This window comes from Drosophila rhopaloa, unplaced genomic scaffold (genome assembly GCF_018152115.1).
Source record: "Drosophila rhopaloa isolate 14029-0021.01 unplaced genomic scaffold, ASM1815211v1 contig_47, whole genome shotgun sequence".
NCBI classification, from domain to species: Eukaryota; Metazoa; Arthropoda; class Insecta; order Diptera; family Drosophilidae; genus Drosophila; species Drosophila rhopaloa.
The window spans coordinates 3,197,233-3,220,735 of record NW_025335142.1 but is presented as its reverse complement, the minus strand read 5'-3'; the positions used below and the strand labels follow the sequence as shown (position 1 = coordinate 3,220,735).

General features: G+C 47.3%; 4 protein-coding genes across 7 annotated transcripts; 2 read left to right on the top strand and 2 right to left on the bottom strand.

Annotated features, from left to right (window-relative positions):
* The first annotated feature begins 760 nt into the window (after positions 1 to 760).
* On the top strand, positions 761 to 6,303 carry LOC108047054. 3 transcript variants are annotated; one of them, XM_017127100.2, is made up of 2 exons: positions 761 to 1,511; positions 3,895 to 6,303. In XM_017127100.2, the coding sequence occupies exons 1-2, from the start codon at positions 1,454 to 1,456 to the stop codon at positions 6,057 to 6,059; spliced, it is 2,223 nt and encodes a 740-aa protein (XP_016982589.2). In that variant the 5' UTR covers positions 761 to 1,453; the 3' UTR covers positions 6,060 to 6,303. The 3 variants fall into 3 exon arrangements, with proteins under 3 accessions (XP_016982589.2, XP_016982590.2, XP_016982591.2); XM_017127101.2 differs by lacking the exon at positions 761 to 1,511 and adding an exon at positions 2,814 to 3,319 and having other exon boundaries at positions 3,895 to 6,302; XM_017127102.2 differs by lacking the exon at positions 761 to 1,511 and adding an exon at positions 3,495 to 3,649.
* Positions 6,304 to 6,448: 145 nt separating this feature from the next.
* LOC108047055 (liprin-beta-2) lies at positions 6,449 to 9,313 on the bottom strand. Its single transcript, XM_017127103.2, has 3 exons — positions 8,890 to 9,313; positions 7,889 to 8,826; positions 6,449 to 7,829 (listed from the first exon to the last, which is right to left on the bottom strand). Exons 1-3 carry the CDS (start codon positions 9,082 to 9,084, stop codon positions 6,932 to 6,934), a joined length of 2,031 nt encoding a protein of 676 aa, XP_016982592.1. The 5' UTR covers positions 9,085 to 9,313; the 3' UTR covers positions 6,449 to 6,931.
* Positions 9,314 to 9,758: 445 nt separating this feature from the next.
* Positions 9,759 to 11,260, top strand: LOC108047039 (vacuolar protein-sorting-associated protein 36). The gene is given in 4 exon segments (XM_017127075.2): positions 9,759 to 9,905; positions 9,907 to 9,966; positions 10,029 to 10,754; positions 10,811 to 11,260. Coding segments are annotated over 4 exon segments (1,200 nt in total). The 5' UTR covers positions 9,759 to 9,869; the 3' UTR covers positions 11,189 to 11,260.
* Positions 11,261 to 14,153: 2,893 nt separating this feature from the next.
* On the bottom strand, positions 14,154 to 23,497 carry LOC108047045. Of its 2 annotated transcripts, XM_017127084.2 has the most exons (7): positions 22,861 to 23,497; positions 21,833 to 22,792; positions 19,622 to 21,775; positions 18,798 to 19,023; positions 17,136 to 18,731; positions 16,330 to 16,620; positions 14,154 to 16,264 (listed from the first exon to the last, which is right to left on the bottom strand). In XM_017127084.2, the coding sequence occupies exons 1-7, from the start codon at positions 22,894 to 22,896 to the stop codon at positions 15,873 to 15,875; spliced, it is 5,655 nt and encodes a 1,884-aa protein (XP_016982573.1). In that variant the 5' UTR covers positions 22,897 to 23,497; the 3' UTR covers positions 14,154 to 15,872. The 2 variants fall into 2 exon arrangements, with proteins under 2 accessions (XP_016982573.1, XP_016982575.1); XM_017127086.2 differs by lacking the exon at positions 14,154 to 16,264 and having other exon boundaries at positions 16,580 to 16,800.
* Between the last annotated feature and the right edge of the window lie 6 nt (positions 23,498 to 23,503).

The window sequence follows — 23,503 nt, the reverse complement described above, 5'->3', positions numbered from 1 at the left end:
GATCGATTGAAGAAGCCGCCATTATACTAAAAACCCCCGACACTTATTAATTGTTTTAATCCATTTGTTTCCTTCTTAAGAGCTGCTTTATTCCGGAACACACTGAACCACTAAACCACCATGATAACAACAGAAGCAGTAGGAGCAAAAGCAGATTAGTTAGATATCCAGATAGCGGCGAAGGGCTAACAATAAGGAGAGATGGAGGCATAAATCGTAATAACAGAAATATCAAACACCCTAGTATTAATTATGGCCAGTTTCAAAATATGGGCGAGCAGTGTACATTTTGTTTCGTTTGCCAAAAACTGGGCGTCGCTGGTGGGCGACATAAGCGCATTGATGATAAGCAGATGGGGTGCAGGAAATTGGATATAGAGAACTGGAGGAGATTATAAACCAAGTTATAATTACAACAATTAAATTATTATTAATAATAATTATTATACACAAAAACTTATGCAAATGTGTAATAGGTATATAAACAAAGAACAACTGGCAAGTTAAATAAAACAAAACAAAGCAAAAAAAAACCAAACCAAAAAATTATGAAAAATATAAAAAAAAAATAAACAAAAAAACACAAACCACAAAAAATGCAGAAATATATATATTATATATACTTTATAGACATTTAAACATGAAAACAAAACACAAAGGAGAAACTAAAAAATAAAGTTGCAAATAATAAACTTTTACCATAAAAATATCATTTAGCCGCGTCTTTTTGTATTCTTATTCTTATTCCATCGATATGGCAGGCCTGTCTTAAAAAAATATTGGCCAGCTGGCGAAACTGGCAGAACGAATCGGATTTGAATGGAAGTCGGATTAAACGGCAGTTCGCTTTTTGAAGTCAAGCATTTGCATATACGTTCGCATGCTCAGTTACGAGTTCTAGCCGGCTGATGATGGCTAAAATCGCGCTTTGACGGGAAAATGTTAAGACTTGTGATATACTGAGATAGTCCCAAGGGAATACTATAACCCATATCGGGGGGAGAAGAGTGAACTTGACGCAAGGCCAGACTTAAATCATAGAATTCGCAACTGAAATGCGGGCCAACAAATCGAGCGTGGGCGTTTGAAGTGGCAGTTATGGCCATAAATACAAATATGTACGTTCGCGTAAGCAGGTATTGACTGTGAGTGTCGCTCAATAAACATGCTGGCAGTAGATAGCAGCAGCAGTCGCACAATCGCAGCTGCCGAATAGATGTGCAATATTCAAGAGCTCCGGATCCGTAGGTTGGACGCCGCTGGCCGGTGATGTAAGCTCCGGTTCTGGCTTGCCAATTTACCAACTGCCGATTACCGCCGTCTAACCGCCGTCTGACCGACCGCCCGTAGAATGTAAAGCTTCTGCAGGTCGCGAAAAACTCGCCCACCCACTGCCAGCGGCAAAAGCGTCATCGCTGCACAGTGATCTCTGCGAAGTTCGATCTTGCACGCGATGCGAAACAGTCGAAAGGCGATCGATGGGGAATGCCGTTCCCTCCAGCTGAAAACGGGTAGGTATTGGGTGATCAATAAGGGGTCCCTATCGACTCTGGAAACCCAAATCAGTAGCTTGAAGAACGCCGCCCTAAAAGGCATGTTTTCGCTTTTGGATAGTGGCTAACGTCATTTGTGCTTTGCATTCTGATATTCCGAGTATTAGATTGCGCAGCGGAGAAAGTGATTACAAGTGACTTATTGTTATAACTCTTGAGTCCATGACCTACTGTAACAAGCAGCTAATTTAAAAAGACAATATCATTATCATATTATTTGCGTAAAATAACGATAACAGACTATGGAATACGATGCAACTCAAAAATTAACCAAATCCAATAGCAAATGTATCAGAATTCTTGGCAAATAAGTTGATTTATTTATTTCTTAAAATTAGAACCAAGAAATCTTAACACCAAAAACCGTTTAAGAAATGACCGATCTTCTATCCCGAAAAAAGATACAAATTACCGCACTTCTTTGTACTCTTATTTACCCAAATTAAAATAATTGAGATATTCTGTAGAGGATATCTAATATTTTTTTCTACCTTTGTTATGCCCCAAATAATAATTTCGTTTGGTCAAAATTCAGGAGAAGGTAAAATCCCGATTATTTATAATATTGCAAAAATATCTGAATGACGTACGCTTAAAGTATTAACGGTAAATAAATAAGCTGATATTACAAAAAAAAGGGTTAAGTTAAAATTTTTTTCGATATATTAGTTGATCTATTCTTTCTGTGTACCCACTCCAGGTAGAACCGGAGATGACCTATATTGCCACGTGAGCCGCCCGAAATAGAGGACCCGCCTCGATCCGTTTGTCTATTTCGGGAGGTGTATTTCTTTTCCTTTCCTTTCCCGAAAAATCATAATCCGAAAGAGGCACAGGCGATTCTTAGTTGCCCTAACCCGAAGTAGCAAGGTGCTATAAATAAAATGCCATCAAACTGAGCGATCGCATATACGCGAAGCCACTGAGAATGGGAGACGGAACGAAGGAGGGGGCGGTGATCGAACAGGGGATACCCTCTAGTTTTTGGGAGTGGGACTGTTCCCATTGCAGCCAAGAACTTAAACGAAACCAATTTGTTTTCACCCTGATCTGTTGATACAATAAACAAGCCGACGACGAAGGGCAGGGGAATCGCGAGGCGCACAAACAACAGCCCATGAATGAAAAACTGCTAAAGCAAAAAACATTTTCGAAATTTTTCTTTCATTTTTTTTTTGACTGCCGCGTTCTGCGTAATGTGTGGATTGGATGTTTGTCCGATCGGCCAGAAGGGGTCCGTCTATATGGCCGGCAACAAGTTGGATTTTTCTAAAAATGAACACACACGAAATAGCTTCGTCTTTGGCGTTAAATACAGACCACGACATCCATCGGTGTCGAGCAGCGACAACGCATCTCCGTCGAGGAAAGAGCGGCGGAATTTGATTTGATTTTCACTTGGCCCGCTGCTCACCGTCCGCGCTATTTTCCTCTATTGTGTGTGGGGCGTGCTCTCCGCGGCGGTCCATCTAAGGAGCATATTCCGAAGAAGCGATGCTTTCCGCGACTCGGCTTTCCCGCAACTAGTTGCGTTTTGGATGTCAACACGATGTACACGCGCACAGCGGCGATTCTGGTCAACTGTGGACTGCCAATGGCAGCGTGAAGTGAACTGTGGACTGCGGACTGTGACTTCCAAAAGCAGGTGATTCAGCCTGGGATTACCCGAACATCTTGAGCCAAGACTGAACCGAAGACGGACCCGAAACCGATCCATAGAATTCTACGGGGCACCTTAACCGTACAAAGTTTTAAAAAAAACCGAGGTAATAGCAATTCTCCAGGCCACTCATTGTAATTCTTTGACAGGGAAATTTAGATGCCCTTCGCATCCATTCAGGCCGGGCACTTAGACCTTTTATGGGCATGCTTTTCGGCCCAAGGAATCGAATTTCATGCACAAAAACAACATTTCGGTCTCGGAGCGTATATGTGTTGGCTGAGAGAGCGCCACTTGCCAGTTCCTCTTAGACATTTAAATAGAATTCCCGTGCTGGCCACCGATCGAGAGAGTGAGCAGGCCTCCTCCTCCTCATCCGTGTTTTTCTTCCCCTGCCGGCTATCATCAAAATAACAACACAAACCGAGGGAAAAACGTGTGTTTCTCACGTCGCGTATACGCAATGTATTGCCTTGATTCATATTCACCTAACTCCTCTCTGTTTTCAATACTTTTTATGCAGGATCATTGTTGGTACCACTATGCACTACCTTCTACTTCTCTTTTATCAGAAACTCCTTACCCTTCTTCTACTTTACACATCAGAACCAACATTGCGTATACGCAATATGATTTTTTGATTTCACCAACTAACTATTGAGTCCTTTATTATTTTTCCAGCCAGGATCAGAATGCAGGAGCTGACGAGGGTTTGCGACTTAAACGGCAATACTGGCAAAGGAGATCTAATGCCAGTAGCTCCAGCCACCAATAATTTGGACCAGCTCCTGCCCAACATTAAGCTGGAGCATGATCCTGATCTGGAGTGCTGGCTGCCCACGCCGGAGCATCCACAACTTCGCTTGGACCTTAACAGCACCCGTCTGCTGCTGCAGGGCTCGGACGACCCCCTGATCTCGCATGGCTCCACCAATGATGCCCATGACGAGGACCATCCCTTCAAGACGCTGCTGGCGCGCAAAAGTGCCGGCCATGAAACACCGCATAATGGAACCTGCAGTCCGCTGACCAAGCAGCAACTAAAAGCCAATTTGTTGATGGGAAGCCGGAAAGCAAATAGGCAACTGCAGGAGGAACCCTCAACTCCGTCCCCTCAAAAGACAGTCAAACCAGTTCAAAGCCAAGGGCAAAACCGATCCAGAAAGCGAGGCAACGATGCGGGGGCCATGAAGCTGCGATTCCACCACCAAGCATTGCCGGCGGAGTACGCCGCCCACTACGAGGCAACCCAGGGTCGTCAGCCACCAAGGCAGGTGCTCCCTCCCCCACCACCCCCTCCGAGTCAAGCCCACGAGAACGTGCGCAGCTGGCTGCGGAAGATTGCCGAGATCCAGCGAAGTGCCGAGCGCCAGCAGCAGAAGCCGTCATCCACTCCTCGGACTAATCCTTCAGTCTCGCGATCTTCACCCGTTGCAGCAACGTCGGTGGTGCCAGCTAAGAGCTCCGAGGTAGCCACCGCCTCAAAGAGAAGCTCCTTAAAGTATGCCGATCTTCCCTACATGGGAGAAATCACGCTGGATAACTACAAGCCACGACGTGGTCGGAAACCCAAGAAGGCGGACATCTGCCACCTGATCTACAAAAACTACGGAACCATTGTTCCCGCAGCGGTGGCGGCGATGCCGGTGAGTGCTGCTCCACCGGCGTCAACCTCCACGATCGCTGTGCCACTAGAGGAGCCACTGAATCTCTGCCTGAGAGACCAGAGCGGCGATCGCTTCTCGATCTCCAGCGGCGACAGTGAGAAGCCCACGACGAGGACTACTCCCACAACAACCACGGCAACGACGGATTGTGGCAGCTCCTCTCACCGCACCACACCACTCGGTGCGGTGAAACCCCTGACTTTGGAGCTGGCCGGAAGCGACGATCACCCCATGTCAGCCGCCAAGTTGCTACTGCAACCAGTGGGCCTGTACTACCAGCAGCTGGTGGAGTCCTGCCACCTTGGCGGGATGCCCGTTCCCTTGGAGACCATCGAGAAGGACAACCAGCTCTCCCTTAAGATACCCATACCAAGTGGATTCTTTGCCAACGAGACTGCGCCGCTGGCTATGCGCAAACGCAAGCGGTCGGCCATCTTCATCCCGCCCATGCCCGCGGAGCACTCATCGAGTCCCTCTAACGAGGTGAGCATCTGCAAGTTCAAGTTCACCGGCGGGGCCAAGCCCACGCTGCAGGAGAAGAAGATGCTCTCGGTGGACGCCGAGGGCAACTACCGGTATTACAACGGCACCGGGGACAAGACAATGCGGGGCTATGAGTTCATCTCGCGGGATCAGCAGCAACAACTGCACCAGCAGCAGCAGCAGCAACAGCAGGGTCAAGAGAAGCTCTATGTGGATATACCACCACCCTCGACTGATCTCAGTCCGGAGCTGCTGCACATATCGCCGGAGTCGCCCACGTCAACGCTGCTCCTGCCCAGCAGTAACCACTTGGTGGCCGCCGTGGCGCCACACAGTCCGGTCTCCCAGTGCTCCAGCTCCCAGAGTCCAATGCCAGGAGCAGTGTGTCCGGGCCAGACGCAGGGCAAGTCCTCTTCGGAGAGCGAGCGCAAACGGCGATCCTCGAGGCGATCAAAACAGCGCGAGAAGCTGGAGAAAACCTTCAAGGAAAAGGGCTTTCTCATCCAAACCCAACAGCTGCAGTCCGCCGAAGGTGCCACTTACTGCAAATTCAGACAGCTGAAGAAGTTCACGCGCTACCTTTTTCGCAACTGGAAGGATCACATTCCGGAGAGCGATCTGGCCAAGCACCAGAGCGGTGGACGGGAGGACAACCTGTCCAGTCAGGAGAGCCAGACCGCCAGCCAGGGCACTTAAGCCTTCCCGAAGGAGATCCAGATACCAGCAAACCACAAAGCACTGCCAAAGATTTAGTTTAAGACGAGATGATGGGCGGTCCACCACCGGTGGGCGTTGCCAGTTGAGGGTGAAGCACACCATCCCATGCCGATTCCGTCCATGCGGGCTGCCCAACAACGCGATCAATGATCCTCAGCCACGCTTCCTAGTCGTTCATCAGTTTTTCTAGTGCCTAATGAAATGTTATCGTTAACAAATAAACTCAATGTTTAACCATAAAATGAATTGGTCAATAGATATGTCAAAAATGGGTTAAATTTTAACTTAAAATAACTATCATGAGCTAATTCTTTGCTACCTTTGTATTTGTAAGATCGTAGTATACATAGATAAACAACACCACCATATTTGGTTGTAAAAGGCATCGTAGTTTGTATTTTACAAAATATCCGTCAATACAGTTACGTGTTAGTACAAAAGATAAACTCCAAAATGGGTGATAAGTCTATGGGGGTTATGCTCGCTCTCAAGGTCGTTTCAATGCCATTGCGAATACTTATCGTTATCATGCTTATTCAGAAGATGTCATTGCATCCCGGTTCCAAATTAGACTAAATGTTAGTTACAGTTAATATAAAGATTTACAAAATGTTTGCTGGTATGCTTGGGTTGACGAAAGAATTTTGACTCGAATTCCATCGAAAGATGTGTGGAAGATTGGGCGTGCCCGGATAAATTCTTTCTAATATTGTCGCTTGACTTGTTGATTTGGTTGCTTAATTGGTTCAGGTGGCAGTTCATTCATATGGGGATCCTGGGTTAGACTTGGGCTTACAACTAGAAAACATTATGTTGCATGCAATCGATTTGTGCGTCTTCTGAATTTGTCATTAATTGGAGCTCATTGAGCTCTCATGGTCCTTGGACGTCTCCATCCGAGAGCACTCCGGCACCCTCGCATTCATGGGGCACACGTACTCCGTCCAATCAACTTCGCTTTGGCCCTTTGCGCTCTTGCGACGCTTCAGCGAGAACTGGGTGCGTTTCACTGGCTTTAGCTTAGCAGTTATGCTCAGTGGTTGATAGCCGGGTACCGATTCGGCAGCCCGATTTCTCAAGATCACCGGTCGACCCACCAGCTCCTTAAAGTGCATGGCCAGATGGCGGCGCAGCAGGGACTTGCTTGGCGGTATCGACAGCAAGTCGGCCAGCAGATCCGCATTGAAGCGCGGCTCGTACAGCATTAGAGCTCCGTGGATGCCGGCACCACGCAGATTGGGCGTATACTCGGACAGGTCGATGGTCTGCAACCAGCCCATTATGCGGTGCGCTGTCCACAGCTCCACGTTGTCCCTGTCCGGACTGCCAGAGGGCTCATCCTCGCTGGCCACCTTAATGGAGCGCCGAATTAAACCCTCTGCGTTCCAGGACAAACGGCGCATGCACAAGATTCCCGCTCGTAAAGAGGCTATATGCAGACAGGAGCTAACGTGCAGCTGGGACAGATCCTCCAGCGTAATGCGGTGCAGCATTCGACCATCGACCTTCGCCTGCATAAAATAATCCTTGTACTGTGGCAAGCCAATGTCATCCAGCCAGCGTAAAACCCAGGCCACGTCCAGGTTAGACGCCTTCAATGTTAGGTCGTCGAATTCTTTGCCGGTGATTTCGTCGATAGCCAACTGAATCTTCTTTCGGTGAAGAGGCAGCTTAAGATTGAGTTCTCGTTCAATGTCCACTGGCGATGCGTTGAAGATTGACACAGATGGATTGGCCCTCAGCCATTTTCTGGTGGCGGAAAGCTGATATTGTAATTTTTTTATTGTCATATTTGATGACTCACTCACCGGCAATTGTCCTCGTAGCAACCGAGGCCCATGAAGCCCAGCCAATTGCACACTTCCTGTACATCCCAAGTGGTCCAGTGCTTTTCGTTTTCGCCGAACAACGGCGTCTGGGCACTCCACTCGATACGTCCACCAGCAGTGGCTCTGGAACCGCCTCGCCGAAACTCGGGCTCCGCCTGTTCCAAGGCAGTCAGCTCGCAGTTGCTGCTATTGCTGCGCCTCAGCTTGCCCAGAATGTTTCGCAAGCCACGGGCAGATCGTTCTCGCAGCTTTGGTGAGGGCGTAAACTGCGACATGAAGCTAGAAGTCATGGCATCATCCGCTTGATGAGGACTGTCTTCAATCAGAATTTGTTCATTTGAGGCGAAGGCCACGTTCCGCTGTTTGCCACTGCTGTTCGCATTCACGTCCAAGGCACGGTTGTTATTATTGTTCGCCAGCTTGCCATGGGATCTTGGCAGGCTGTGGAACTGCGGCTTAATCTGATGGCGCAGCGCAGAGGGCGGCGTCTTGGGCGAACCCAAGAAGGCCTTCTGGTTTATGTTGCTCAAGCTGCCGTAGGGAAAGCTCGCGGAAATCACGCATCCATCATTGGCCTCCAAGGCCGTGCGATGCAGCTTCAGTTCACTTAAGGCACTCATCAGCTCTAGCTTCTGTGTCTCGAGAGCGGATCGCGAAATCATTTGGCGCTGCAGTTGCTCCTCCTTGGTGCACAATTGCTGGCTCTTTTCCGTGATAAGGCCCTCCAGCTCGATGATCTTGTCCGCTTGTTCGGACACCCGCTCCGCCAGCATTTGGTACTGCAATGCCAGGCCCTCCTTGTCCCGCTGCAAGCGACGCATACGCTCGTCGGAGTCCTGGCGCGGTATGTGCGTCTCCAGCCAGTCGCTTATGATGGCCGCGGTGACGGGATCGGGGGCTGGAGCAGCCAGGCCGACCTATAATAATAAGCATGTAAGCCCTGGGTTTCTTGGTCTTATCTTATATTGAGAGTGACTCACCTGTTGCAGGGCGAGAGCCAAAGTCTTGGCCGTTGATAGAACATTTGTGGCCGAAATCAAGTTGCGCTCGTTGAGGGTCAGGGAGGCTCCTGCTCCCGACACGGATCCCGCCTGAGTGGCCGTGCTCGATATGAGGCCGTCCATTTGCTGGAGCGCTGCCTCGAGCATTTTGCTGCCCTCCGCCACAGTCGCCATGTAGTCCAAATGTAAGCCTCGCTAATCCCGGGTGATCGATGTTGTGTGACCCTATTGCGCGACTAGTGCATGGTTATGTAAGCAGCTCAGGCAAGGCACGTCATTTCGCATATATTTGTGGCAAAATGGCATCTATGGTTATTAATTTTAGCACTAATTGGGAAAAACTATCACGAAAATAGAAGAGCTGCTGCACCGTTGTGCTTCTTCTTGCATCTACTCTAGCCCATCGATATATCGATAGTCCGCGCCCACACGATACTTCATTGCAGCAACAGTTTCCTAGGGAAGAACATGCCTTGCGATTAATATCGGGAAAAATCGAACAAATCTTTATCAAACAAATACAGAGAATTGTTATTAATCTAAAAGTACTTTAAATACTGTTTTAAGCATACACAATTTTTTAATTTTTAGGAGGTTTCAATATTCTTAATCGGCATTTAATAAATTTAAAGAATTTTATATATAAATTGTTTGCTTTAGGAATTTGTGTAATATGTTTTACTGCTTCTCTCTTTTAAATAATAATATTGGTGCCACACAAATAAAATATTTTAAATATCACTTCACCTTTATGAGATTTTCCAACTTTTGGAAAATTTAAAAATTATCTTCAATATGTGCATAGCTATAAATTTGGACTACCTAGCTGGTATGTACTGTACAAATTTTATACCATCTCTGAGGAACCTATGAGCTGGTGGAGGAGTCACGCAAGATAGGTCATCCCCAACGAATGTCACAACAAAACTAAAATAACGATAAAATAACAAACACACGAAATGAATCGCTTCGCCTATGTGGAGGCACGTCTGAGTTCCCAACGAATCCTTCGTGAGCCGCGACAACAAGGTGAAGATATACGATGGGGACCAAAAGGTAAAGTAGTGAATCCCCCAAACGAAAATCCTGCTTTAACTATAAGTTACAATGATTTCTAGACGGAGTTCGAAGAAGGTGAAATTGTACTTACCACCCACCGACTATTTTGGGGTCGTCCTGGGGAAATAGCCCGGGCCGCCATAACACTTTGCCTGCCACTCAGCTATGTGATATCACTCAGCGAAGAGACGACTGCCTCCAACTTCTTTGGTCGTAAAACACGCATAATTATGCACCTTCGTCCGCCGGCACCGGACAAAGGACCCGGTCCGCTGGACACCAGTCGTGCGACGCACATCAAGTTGTCTGGAAAGAATGGACTTAGCTTAGAGTTTCATAGTGCCCTGCGGGAAACTCTGAATGCCCGCGTTTGGGAGATCCTTCTGACCAGCGAGACCATCATCAACAACGGGGCCAGCAGCCCGACCTCGGAACCCGCCAACGATAGACTGGCTCGCATTCAGAAGAGAACAGGAATCGGTGGCATTGAGCGTCACCTGGAGGCGAAGGCCAAGGCCACGGATGAGAACATAGCCATGGCCTTTCAGGATCTCAGTGTCCTGATGGCCATGGCCAAGGACATGGTGGGAGTGTCCAAGACCATTAGCAATAAGATACGCGAACAAAAAGGCGAGATATCTGACGATGAGACTGTGCGTTTCAAATCCTACCTCATGAGCTTGGGAATCGACGATCCCGTGACACGGGACAACTTTACCAGCAATTCGGCTTACTTTAGCAGCTTGGCCAGACAGATTTGCGAGATGCTCCTAGACCCTATCGAGGTAAGAGTTTAGTTAGTAGGTTATCTGTTATACTCATCCATTTTTTCACCACTTAGGACCAAGGAGGCATGATGTCCTTGGCCGACGTCTACTGCCGTGTGAATCGAGCACGTGGACTGGAGCTGTTGTCACCTGAGGATTTGTTGCACGCCTGCGAGCAGCTTAGTGGTCCCATCCGCCTGCGCAGCTTTCCTAGCGGCGCTAGAGTTCTGCAGCTGGAGTCCCACGATGATGCTCTGATTGCCGTTGACACTTTAGAGAAGGTGGAGGTAGCCGAATCTCTGGCTGTGGAGGAACTGGCCAAGAAGCTCGGAATATCCCTTCTGCTGGCCAAGGAGCGTTTACTGGTTGCCGAGCGTCTGGGTAAGGTGTGCCGAGACGAGTCCGTGGAGGGACTCCGTTTCTATCCTAATCTGCTGCTAAACCGGGACTAATTTAACTGTGAATGTGCTTGTTACTAGATATGCTTAATAAAAAATTATTATATTTTACAATGGTGGCTAAATACTTCACATTGGAATCAACCGAATCTTTATTGTCGCGTTTTGGAAAACTCACAATGAACTCAAATCCTTATTTTTCTCTTAAAAAAATAAAAATAAGGAAACTATAAACTCTAGAAATTCAACTTTGGGTCACCTTTTTACAAGACTAACATGAAAATGGGTCAAACTTTTAATCAACGTTAAAAAGAAAAAATTTGAATGCAGATTTTTAAAGAATCAAACCACAAGTCTAACTCCAAAGACCTCCTTTAAAATCGGCTTAAATATGAAAAAGAAATAGACTATAGGAGTCCAATTGTGGGACACCTTTTTACAAATTAGAAATAACTAACACGAAAATGGTTCAAAATTTTTATCAACGTTAAAAAGAACAAAGAAAGCAACTTTTGATATACCCTTGCAGAATGGTATGTACATTATATTCTCCAAAATTATTCATATGATGCATTCTTAATACCATAAAAACCCAACTTCCTAACTAAAAAACACCAAAGTTATGGCATTTGCAATCGGCAGCTATAGGATATAGTCGGCCGATCCTTATAAATGGATAGGTCGGATTGATTGTCCAAAAATAAAACCCATAGAAAATCCCAACTTCCTAACTTAACAAACACCAAAGTTAGGCATTACCGACAAATCAGTTATATGGCAGCTATAGGATATAGTCGGCCGATCCTAATTTGGTACGTCGGATTGATTAACCAAATATAAAACCCATAGAAAATCCCAGCTTCCTAACTTTAAGAACATCAAAGTTATGGCATTTCCGATCAATCAGTTATATGGCAGCTATAGGATATAGCCGATCCCGGCCGTTCCGACATATATACTGCGCAAAAAATAAGGGTGTGCAAAGTTTCAGTTCGATATCTTTAAAACTGAGAGACTAGTTTGCGTAGAAACAGACAGACGGACAGACAGACGGACAGACAGACGGACAGACAGACGGACAGACAGACGGACATGGCTATATCAACTCGGGAAGTGATCCTGATCAAGAATATATATACTTTATAGGGTCGGAGATGTCTCCTTTGCACACTTTTGACCAAAATTATAATACCCTCTGCAAGGGTATAAAAATTTGAATGCAGATTTTTAAAGAATCAACCCACAAGTCTTTAAAGGGTAAGCCACATTGAAATCTGTTTAAATTTGATAAAGTTATGGACTCTAGAAGTCCAATTGTGGGAAAGCTTTTTAGAAGACATCGGAAACTTACAGACATCGGATAACTAACATGAAAATGGGTCAACGTTAAAATGAACAAGAAAGAAAGCAACTGGCGGAGCCGAAGTTGATATACCCTTCAGAATATTATGTTCATTATATTCTCAAAAATTATTCATATGATGCATTCTTAATACCATAAAAACCCAACTTCCTAACTTTAAAAACACCAAGTTATGGCATTTCCAATCGTTCAGTTATATGGCAGCTATAGGATATAGTCGGCCGATCCTTATGAAATTTGGTAGGTCGGATTGATTGGCCAAATATAACACCCATATAAAATCCTAACTTCCTAACTTTACAAACACCAAAGTTATGGCATTTCCGATCAATCAGTTATATGGCAGCTATAGGATATAGTCGGCCGATCCCGGCCGTTCCGACTTATATACTACGTCAAAGGAAAGAAGGGTGTGCAAAGTTTCAATTCGATAGCTTTAAAACTGAGAGACTAGTTTGCGTAGAAACAGACAGACGGACAGACAGACGGACATGGCTATATCAACTCGGGAGGTGATCCTGATCAAGAATATATATACTTTATAGGGTCGGAGATGTCTCCTTCACTGCGTTGCACACTTTTGACCGAAATTATAATACCCTCTGCAAGGGTATAAAAATTTGAATGCAGATTTTCAGAGAATCGAACCACAAGTCTTCAGTGGTATGCCACTTTGAAATCGTCTTAAGTTTGGTATAGTTATAGACTCTGGAAGTCCAATTGTAGGTGACCTTTTTACAAGTTGTCATAATCATTGAAATAATTAGTATAAAAACGGGTCAAAATTTAGATCATCGTTAAAATGAAAAATTTTAATTCAGATTTTCAGAGAATCGAACCACAAGTCTTTAGATGTATGCCACTTTAAAATCGTCTTAAGTTTGGTAAAGTTATGGACTCTGGAAGTCCACTTGTGGGTGACCTTCTTACAAGTTGTCATAATCATTGAAATAATTAACATAAAAATGAGTCAACATTTTGATCAACGTTAAAAGGAAAATTTTGAATGCAGATTTTCAGAGATTCAAACCACAAGTCTTTAAAGGTATGCCACTTTGAAATCGTTTTAAGTTTGGTAAAGTTATGGACTCTGGAAGTTCAGTTGTGGGTGACACTTTTACAAGTCAACAGAATCTTGAAACTAACAAGAAAATGGGCCAAAAAATTTTTCAACGATAAAAAGACAAATTTGAATGCAGATTTTTAAAGAATTAAACCACGAGTCTTAAGAGGTATGCCACTTTGATATCGGATTAATTTTGGTAAAGTTATGGACTCTCGTAGTCCAATTCAGGGTCCCCTTTTTACAAGTCAACGGAAACTTGAAATAAGTAAAAAAATTGATCAACGATAAAAAGACAAATTTGAATGCAGATTTTTAGAGAATCGAATTTTTAGAGTCTTAATAGGTGTCTCTATCTGAAATCGGCTTAAATTTTTTAAGGCTTGCCCTCTCGAAGTTCGATTGGGTCAAAAACAGGAAATTTAACAAATTGGACGCGATCGTTCCGATGGCAGCTATGTAAACTACACTGCGTTACGAACTTCTGACAAATAACACCTTTTTTCAAGAGCTTATAAATTAAACTCTATTCGGCAAAGATTTTCAAGATCCTGCGAAGCTTTAACCGTTTCGGAATGACAAGAATGATTGGATTTTATAATTCATTTCACACTTTATTGATTAACGCATTTGCTTTGACTTTGTCGGCGCTTCATTATTTTATTTTGGTTTTGTCATAATTTTTACTTTTGCTTAGTATTTCTCAAGAGTTTTCTTCGTAATCAGTTTAATGAAAAGTTTCTACAGTCAGGTATTTTGATAAGCAGTTATTGAATTGAAATTACACATTTATATTAATAGTTGTTTTCGTGTTTACATATATAAATATCTTATGCCGCTGCTTAGATTGCTCCGCATTACATTAATAAATCTTTGAATTACGTTTCAATAACCATTTGATCAGACCACACGTATATCATTATCATGTATATAACTTTCGTACTCAGGTTTTTGGCCAGATCTTTGCGTCGCTTTGCTTGAGTAACATTTTCCCACTTCGTTATGCTTTCAATCATTCATTCGGTTTACGTAGTACCATGTTTTCTTTTTCGTTTATTCTTCTTAAATCACATTTATTATTTAATATTAACATTGAGTAATTTATGCTTGAGTGTGTTGGGTACGGTAGGAAATACGGGTAATGGTGAGGTTAATTTGTGTTTTATTTTCTTGTTCCTTCATGAAGAGGTTTAGTTTTTAGTGTTGTACAGCTGAATCAAACAATGCTAAACAATTACAGCAGAGTAGTAACATAAATAAAATCGTTACTTAAATAAATAAATTCCATCTACAAAAACTGGCTTAGTTGAGAAACAAATTTGTTTAGTCAAAGCGTTACTTTTTACACATTACTCGACTCGCATTCGCAACTTCCTTCGCCCACATTCCTTCAGCTGCTCCTGTCTCTAGTTTCATTGTACATTGCGCTATTACAAATAAATTGTTTAAATAAGTGTTGACTTTTTTGTGTATTTTGTTTTGCTTTTCGTTTTTAATGTTTCTGCAATTGGAAGTACTAAATTGGTTGAGGCTACGAATTGTACATTACAAACTAAAATGTGTTTTTCTCTTCTTTTGTGAACTTAAGCTAAGCAATCGATTAAATAATTAGCAATAATAATTTTAATAGTACAATATGAATATTTGTAATTGCTAAAATGAACCCTTATACTCCGGTCCATATGCTCTCGTAGCTAAACGTAATCGTAATAATTAGAATTTCTTTACAATTAATTTACTTTTTTTCTTGATTTTTCCTCCTCATATTATTGCTTTCCTTTTGTTTTCGGCGACTCCCCTGATTTACAGCTTAAAATTAGCACGCTTATAGAGCTAGTCTTAGGACTTAACGAATTGGAGTTGGGAGCCAAATTGATAGGTGTTCTCGTGTGTAGTTTAAATGGCGATTGGGCGCAGGACATATTGAAACAATTTCCATATATATATATGTAATATATATGCGTATATACAACTAGATAAATATTATTAAGATCTCTACACCTAATTCGTTTTTGCAAAGGGGACACGATTAACACAAGCACAGTCGGTAGAGCCGTGTCCAGGCCCATTCTGGTTCCTGATCCATCTCCTAACTAGGTTGCACAACTATGAGCTGCCATGCTATTGCCCATGCAATTTACACTTACGATTACACATCAAAACATATATAGTTATATGGGTATACAATGTACGATAGTAATGATAGTTAGGAGGTAACCATAAACTATAATATCAAGCAATACACAACGCGTAGCCTTTTACTTGTTCGCTCTAATGCTTCATATCTCAGTTCTCTCGATCATCCACATGCTCTACTTGGTGGCATCGGTGGTGGAGCGCCGTCGATTGACCGCAGCCTGCTGCTGTTGTTGTTGCTGCTGCTGCTGCTGTTTGGCCGCCGCCAGAGCCGTCAGTGTCCTTTGACTGATGGCCCCCGAGGCGGTGGTGGCCCTTCCAGCGATCTGAATGTGCTGCAGCTGTTGCTGTTGCTGCGGCACTTGAACCTGCACTTGGCTTGGACTGGGCAGTGTCTGCGACGAGACCGTGGCGGTGCTCTGCTGGTTGAGTATTCGGTGTTGTTGCTGCAGCTGTTGTTGCTGCTGCTGCTGCACGGGAGCCTTCACCGTCTTTAGTTGTAGCTTCTGCGCAGACATCACAATGGGAGTGGTGTTTAGGCTAGCACTGCTGGTCACCACATTAGCGGCTAGATGTGGAGCAAACAAGTGGGTTTATAAATGGTCGATAAAAACGAATCCAATTCCAACTCACCGTTCACAGGAGTGGTGGCTATCTTGAGCGTGGAGCCCCCGATCTGGCGCTGGGTGGTGATGAGCTGTCGGCTGGCCAATTGCTTGGTGCCCACCACCTGGACGTTGCGGGACCGCGGCTGAATGGTGCCCAACAGCTGGATGGCCGCCGTGCTGCTCCCGCCCGACTGCGCCTGGATCGTCTGCTGCTGCTGCTGGACCGTCTGCTGGGCGATACCTATACCACCACCAACACTTGAGGTACGTATTGTTTGAGGATTTAGTTTCTGTACACCGGCACCGACTATTTGAGCTGTAAGCAGAGAGAGAGCAGAACGTGGGTGTGCGGGGAGATTTTTTTGGTTGTTGTTTTAGGTTGCAATGAGAAATGTCGAAGGTCAGAGGTCGGGGAGCCGCCAACTTGGCGTTAAACCAGTACGAGCAGTATGGTTACACGGCTATGGTTATACATAATGGACTCTCTAATCTCAAACTGATGGCATTTCGGGTTAGGACACACAAGACACATAAATCGGATTGGATTAGTTTAGTTGTATGAGGGATCGAAACGAGTTGTTACAGGGTTTGTGTTGTATGATATGTATGTTGTAAACGAGAAACGAAACAGAAAACAGAAGAGAACAAAATTAAGCATGTTCAATCAAAAGAAAAGAGTTACGTAAAATTAAATATGGTCCGAGTATAAATAAATATTGCATAAAAAAGCCAGATCCAGAGTCACATATATCTCTTCGGCCTGGCCGAAAAGGATGGGCAGCATCCTAAGGAGCGGCCACTGCACTAGATTCGCGTTTTTCTTCTACTCACCAATGGGAAGGGTCAGCATGGCCGTTGTGGCGCCTGTTCCTCCACCGCCGCCGGCATTGCCACTATTGGTGCTTCCCGCCGAGACTCCTCCGCCGGCGTTGTTCGTAATGACCACTGTCTGAGTGCCAGGTCCTGTCGAGGGCAGGCTAACAATGGTGCCCGTTGGTGGGGCGTGTTGCTGCTGGGCCTGCTGATGTTGCTGTTGATGATGAGGCGCCGACTGAGTTTGCAGTGTTATGGTGTGTGGCAGTTGTTGTTGCTGGCTGGAGACGGGCACCGAAACCAGGACACTCCGCTGCTGGCCCTGCGCCGTGCCCGCGCCTGTGGCCGCATTCCCCGCCTGCTGCTGCTGCAAACTGTTCCCGGAGAATTGCAATGAAATGGGCTGCGTAAATCCGGGAATCTGCACCTGGACATTCTGCAGACCGGCAAAGTTAGCCATGGCGCCCTGCAGCTGCGACAGATTGATGCCCTGCAGATTTAGGGTGGCGGTGGTCTGTTGCTGCTGTTGTTGTTGCTGCTGAGGCGAGGCAGACGGCTGCGGATGCGGACTAGACATAGGCGAGTGTATCGAGGAGGTGGCGGGAGAGTGAACGATGGTTTTGGTAATGAACTGCTGCGTTTGCGGTTGCTGCGGCGACATGTGTGGCATGGACACGGCGGACACGTTGGAGGTGACATTGCTAAGGCGCTCCAGCAGCGCTTGGTTTTGGTGCGTCTGCGACGACTGCGAATGATCCGAGCCCGATGGCGAGGGCGTAGCCGCGTTGGTCAGCAAGGCGGACAGTGCTCCGCCACCACCGCCTCCACTCGAGGTGGACGCCAGATTATTGGGCACCGCAAAGCCACTGGCATTCGAGGCGTTCGAATCACTGCCCGGCGATGGGGCCGCCATGCCCACCACAATCGCGTTGGGCGGCGCCGTGGTGCTGTCCCTCCTCAGCGAGCTCAGGATGCGCTGCTGGACTGGACCCGTTGGGCTCTGGATCCAGGCTGCAGCAGCCGCAGCACTGTTCCCCGACGAGATCACTGTGTAACTGGTGGTGGGGTTCGTCATCACCGCCGGCGGCGAGGCCAACTGTGAGGCGAGCGCCGACATGGACACTCTCACTGTTTGACTTCCGTCGCCCGCCTGTTGGTGGTGCGATTGTCCCGCTTGGTTGAGGTTGACCGCTATCAAATTGCCTGCGGAGTTTGTTCGAAACGTTGTCGTGGTGGTACCTCCACCGCCGATCTTTCGATTGGCGTTCAACAAGTTTTGCAGCACCTCGCTGGACTGCTGTTTCCGCTGGGTACTGACCAGCGTGGGCGTGCCACGGGTGGTCTGCACGTAGGTAGCTGTGGCCGCATCCGCGGTGGTCGGAGTCGACGGTTGCTGGTGCTGCACAAGCGTAAGCGTCTGCGGTTGCTGTTGGCCGGTGGAGGTGGTGAACGTTCCACTTGCCACTGGGGTGCTAGTCATGGCAGCTGGAGCACTGTTGAGCAGGTTAAGAATTGATGCGTTGCTTGAGTTTTTGAGTGTTGCAGCATTGTTTCCGTTGTTGTTGTTGCTGCCGCCGGGCACTGCAGCATTGTTGTTATTTGGCGTGTTCCCAGCTGTAAAACACAATTTAAAAACATTTTGTAGACGATCCCCAAGTCAAGAATATGAGCAGAACTTACGTTGATGTTGTTGATGCTGCTGTTGTTGTTGTTGCTGCTGTTGGTATTGGTTGGCAGAGTTCATAATGCTGTTGACTATGGCGTTTATTGCAGGATTCGGATGTATGGCCGTATTGTTGTTCATATTGTTATTGTTGTTGTTGTTGTTACTAGTGGCAGTTGTCTGTTGTTGCTGTTGATGTTGCTTCTGCATAATCTGTTGCTGCTGAAGTTTCAGTTGCGTTTGCTGAGGAAGAAAATACTTTTTAATACAAAACCTTGAAAGCTAAATTAATTATGTTTATATCCTTGTCCTTATTATCTTCCTAGTAGTGGGCATAATTTAATGAATTTACATTTATAATTATTAATTCTCTACTTTTATTTTGAAGGGTGTATCTAACAAGTCCAAGAATACGATATCAAATAATAACACCTCTTAACGAGTGACGATTACACTTGTGTGACAAAAAAATGATTCGACTAATGTAGTCAAGGAGTGTTAAACAAGTTTGTTCACTGTCATCTTTTTTTTTTATATCCTACTTCTGCTTTAGATTTGCAGTCGTAAAGCTGTTCACACGGATTGTTTGGTATCTAATAAACCGCTTATCTCAAATGTTAATTTGGCATTCCCAATCTTTAGTATTTGGATAATTGTTTAACCATTCCAGTTATCTGGGAATGATATGTGGTTATGGGTGTGTATTTATTATATGAGTAATATGTTTTAATATTTTTTGAAGGACTGTCACAAATGTTGGGTTTAGATTGTTCATGCCGAATTGCATTAGACTTTATATCACAGATTGATTTGAGGACATCACTGGTTACCATAAACTTACCAGAATTGGCACATTAGAGTTGAGCTGGGCACGCAACGCGGAATTGGCCCCCACCACCGAAGTGCCCTTCACCTGCTGCTGCTGAATAGTGGCGGGCTGAATGGTTATCCCCGAGTGTTGCAGGGCCTGGGCTAGTTGTTGCGACTGTTGCTGCGGCTGCTGCTGTTGCACCAGGACCAGGGAGCCATTGCTCAGACTAACTTGGTGAGTTGTTGTGGAGGAATTGCTACCGCCGGTGGCCAATTGCTGAAGATGAATGTGTTGCTGCGGCTGCTGTTGTTGCTGCTGTTGCGTTACAATCTGTGTTGGGGCTTGCTGCTGCGGTGCCTCGATTGTGTAGGTTTGCTGCTGCTGCTGCTGTTGCGCCGGTTGCTGCCGAAAGTTTTGCTGTATATTAATAACATTACTTCCGGCCAAATTGAGAGTCTTTTGAGTTATTTGTTGTCGCGGCAATGCCACATGATGCACAGTGGCGGATAACTGCTGTTGCGCTTGTTGTTGTGGCTGCTGTTGCTGTTGTTGCTGCTGCGGTTGTTGTTGTTGTTGTGGCTGCTGCTGTTGCTGTTGCTGCGGATTGGCGACAACCACAACATGCTGCGGCTGCTGCTGTTGTTGTTGCTGCAATTGAGTTTGCCGCTGCTGCTGTTGTTGTTGCTGCTGCTGTTGCTGCAAAAGGATCCGCTGCTCGTTCGTCAATCCCGTGTGGGTTACGATCGGAACATGCCCAGGTATCAAATGCGTGATTTTGACCGCCTTACGCCCCTCCTCGGTGAAGATCTCGCGGAACTGTTGAATGTATCGATTGGCATGCACCCGAGTGCCCAGCGCAAAGCGGCACGACTCGCCGTTCCGCTCGCCCTCGCGATAGTCGCGGTCCACGTACAGCTCGCCGAGATACTCGGCATCGGAGGGGCGCTGGAAGATGGACAGTTTGATGTGGTACAGCGCCCGCCGACCTTCGCTGGCCTCCCGCTCCGTCTCCAGCACGTACTCCTCAATGAGCTGCGGCTGGAAGTTGTGCCGACAGTTGGGCTGGCAGCCTTCCTTGCAGGCCTCGCTGAACTCGTTGAGGGGCTCGAAGGCCTTGGCATACTTCTCCACGCTGATCACGTGTTCGGGCACCTTCAGATTGGCGGGATACTCCAAAGTGGGCGGACGAATGGGCCGGATGACCTCGTGGGGTCGCCGGGGAACCTTGGAGGTGAACGAGGAGAGCATGGCCCCCACCAGCGGATTATTGGTGGGCGCCGTGGCCGGTGTCGCATTACCACCGCCACTGTTGCTCCCCGTTCGAGGTCGCTGGCGCAGACGAGCCAGGTAATCGCACAATTCCAGGCCATGATGGTGGGTAAACTGGTCCAGCTTGCGCTTCCGATTGATGGCCGTCTGTGTGAACTTCTTCATCTGGCGCCGCAGCTCGTGGGAGTTGAAGAGCTGGCGCTGGTGCTGGGCGTTGATGGCCTGCCTCCCTATGCTGGGATCCGGCTCCAGGCACAGCGGCTCCGCCGTGGCCAACACCAGCTGGCTCTCCAGGGCGAGCTTGTCCTCCGCCGGCATCTGGCTGCCCATTTGCTGCACTTCCGCGAAGAGGGTGGCGTTCGTCGGCCTGAGCAGGATGTGCTTCATATCACAGATATTCGTTGAGGTGGCAAACGTCTGGCGGAAGTCGCGGATCTGGGCGATCACGCAGCCCGCGTAGAAGACGCTTGGCTTGGCGTACACCCGTGTCCCCTCACCGTCCGACAAACTGACCGTCTCGGCTCCGAGCAGATCCATTAGAAACTCCGGTAGCATCTCTCGATCGATGCACTGCAGCAGGAGATCGTTTTCGTAGGGCCACCGCAGCACCTCCACTAAGCCAAAGTCGTGCTTGGCCTGTCCCGTCTCCGCCTTGGAGTGGCTCTCATCCAATGTGGGTTTAGAGCGGTTCCGATGATTTCCGGGGCCTGCTCCCAATCCCGCAGCCTCGCTTGTGGCATCGTCTTTGTCGGTGGCGGACCATTCGTTAGTTTGCGGGTTAAGCACCAAATGCTCGTCATAGTGCAGGGCCAGCGAGTATCCCTTGTTGCCGGGATACAGGTTGACCACAATCGTGTTGAGCTTCTCTCGCTCCACCAGCCGCTCCAGGGTGAAGGAACGGGTGCGTTGCTTTAGCTGAAATGTTGAGTAGTTGTAGGTATGATATCTTCTCTTTCATAAATTTTCACTTACCCCTGTCTCGGCAAAATAGTTCAGGTCGTTGCTTAACAATTGTAGATAAAGGTCCTTTATTTTCTCGTGCAGATTGAAGAACTTACTGCTGCCTGACTGGCAGACGGAGGAGGATGAGGAGGGTGGCTTGCTGTTGTTGGAGGAGGCAGCGCCGGCGCCAGCGCGCGCTGATTGCGACGACGATGTGGCCGTGGAGACTGAGGCGGCGGGTAAAGCTGAGCTGCGACTAGAGGAGCTGCACTCCTTGCTACTGCTATTGTTGTTGGACTTTTGGCGCTTGTTTGGCGACGACGTGGGCGAGGCCAGGACATGGTGATTGTGCGTCTGGTGGAGGTGATGATGGTGCAGGTGGTGGCCGCCGCCGCCGCCACTCGCTGTTGAGTTGGCGGAAGGTGGCCGCTTCTCGGACTTCTTGCCGGACGACACACTGACCGCTCCCGTCGAGCTGTTGCTCAGGCTGGAGTTGACGCCCGGCGGCGTGGACAGCAGCAGATCGGGCACCACCGGCGAGGGCGACGTGATGGAGTTAAAGTTCGACAGCGTGGTGGTGGAGGATGAGCACGAGGAGGGCGACGGAGCAATGGCCGTGGGCAGGCCGCTGGGCGTGGCCGAGGTGGGCTCTGTGAGCAGGCCGCCCAGCGAGCCGCCAGTGCCCTCGGTGGGGGACTCGTCGTCATCGAAGATGCAGATTGGCGGCTGGGCAGGAATCTGTGGTATGGCCTGCAGCAGGCTGGTCTCCAAATACGACTTGCTGCTCGAGGAGGCGAACTGCTGCTGCTGCTGGAGGGCAGAATGCAGCTGGTACGTCTGCTGGGGCTGCAGTTGCGGCGAGGACCCGGCCTGGTACTGGACGAACTGCGTCTGGTGGACGCCCGATCCGTGGGCGTGGACCGCTAGTCCCTGGACATGGTCCGAGTTGCTGGAGCCCTTTAACTTCTTGAGCGTGTCATTTATAATAAACTATTGGGGGCGATTAAAATATATTAAAGGGTTAATCAGTTAAATTCCAAAGAGAACAGAGATCTTACGTCGGCTTCTTGGCATGAGGAGTCCAGGCTTTGCATGGTGCCAGCGGATTGCTAGGGGAGTCCCGACGGAGGATGGCGCACCCAATTACCGACGACATCCAAGCGTCAGTTTGTTAGCAATCCTGGTCAGGATCGGCGGCATTCGCATTGCGCTGTGGCAGGTGTGTTTGTTATTGTGTGCCTGTGAGTGTTTTCAGGACTGCAGACGCAGGGCTCCGTAGTTGTTGTCTCCTACTTTCGCTGGCTGCTGCTGCTGCCCATCGGTTACTTTCGCAACACTCACTCGGCCGTGCCGCATCGGGATACGGGTATCCTTGCCCCGGATGGATGCACTGCTTCCAAGGACCGCGAGCACCGAATGGAAACTCTTCTCGTTTCTTCACTCTTTTTCCACTTCCACTGCTGCTGCTGCTTTGCGTGACATTTTCTCTCTCTGCGCCCCTCTGCCGTCGACCCTCTTTTTTGGCGCTGCTATTCCGTAAAAACGCAAGGCTGCTTCTTCTGCTGCGATTACGGGGCGAACGCTGGGCTGCTTCTTTAATAATACGCCGAGGATTGCTCGCTTTTAATTGTTTTAAAACTTTGTTTTATGCTTTTTTGCAATGTAAATGTACTGTACGATTCGTGCCGTGCGAATGCCAAC

Bases quoted from the DNA above. Each gene is read 5' to 3' on its own strand.
- LOC108047055 (XM_017127103.2), bottom strand. From the start codon at position 9,084: ATGGCGACTGTGGCGGAGGGCAGCAAAATGCTCGAGGCAGCGCTCCAG. The intron at 8,827-8,889 runs GTGAGTCACTCT...TTATTATTATAG, and splicing joins TGGCTCTCGCCCTGCAACAG to GTCGGCCTGGCTGCTCCAGC. The intron at 7,830-7,888 runs GTGAGTGAGTCA...TTCCGCCACCAG, and splicing joins TGCTACGAGGACAATTGCCG to AAAATGGCTGAGGGCCAATC.
- LOC108047054 (XM_017127100.2), top strand. From the start codon at position 1,454: ATGCGAAACAGTCGAAAGGCGATCGATGGGGAATGCCGTTCCCTCCAG. The intron at 1,512-3,894 runs GTAGGTATTGGG...TTATTTTTCCAG, and splicing joins TTCCCTCCAGCTGAAAACGG to CCAGGATCAGAATGCAGGAG.
- LOC108047045 (XM_017127084.2), bottom strand. From the start codon at position 22,896: ATGCAAAGCCTGGACTCCTCATGCCAAGAAGCCGAC. The intron at 21,776-21,832 runs GTAAGTGAAAAT...TCAACATTTCAG, and splicing joins ACTATTTTGCCGAGACAGGG to CTAAAGCAACGCACCCGTTC. The intron at 16,265-16,329 runs GTGAGTTGGAAT...CTCCACATCTAG, and splicing joins AGCCACCACTCCTGTGAACG to CCGCTAATGTGGTGACCAGC.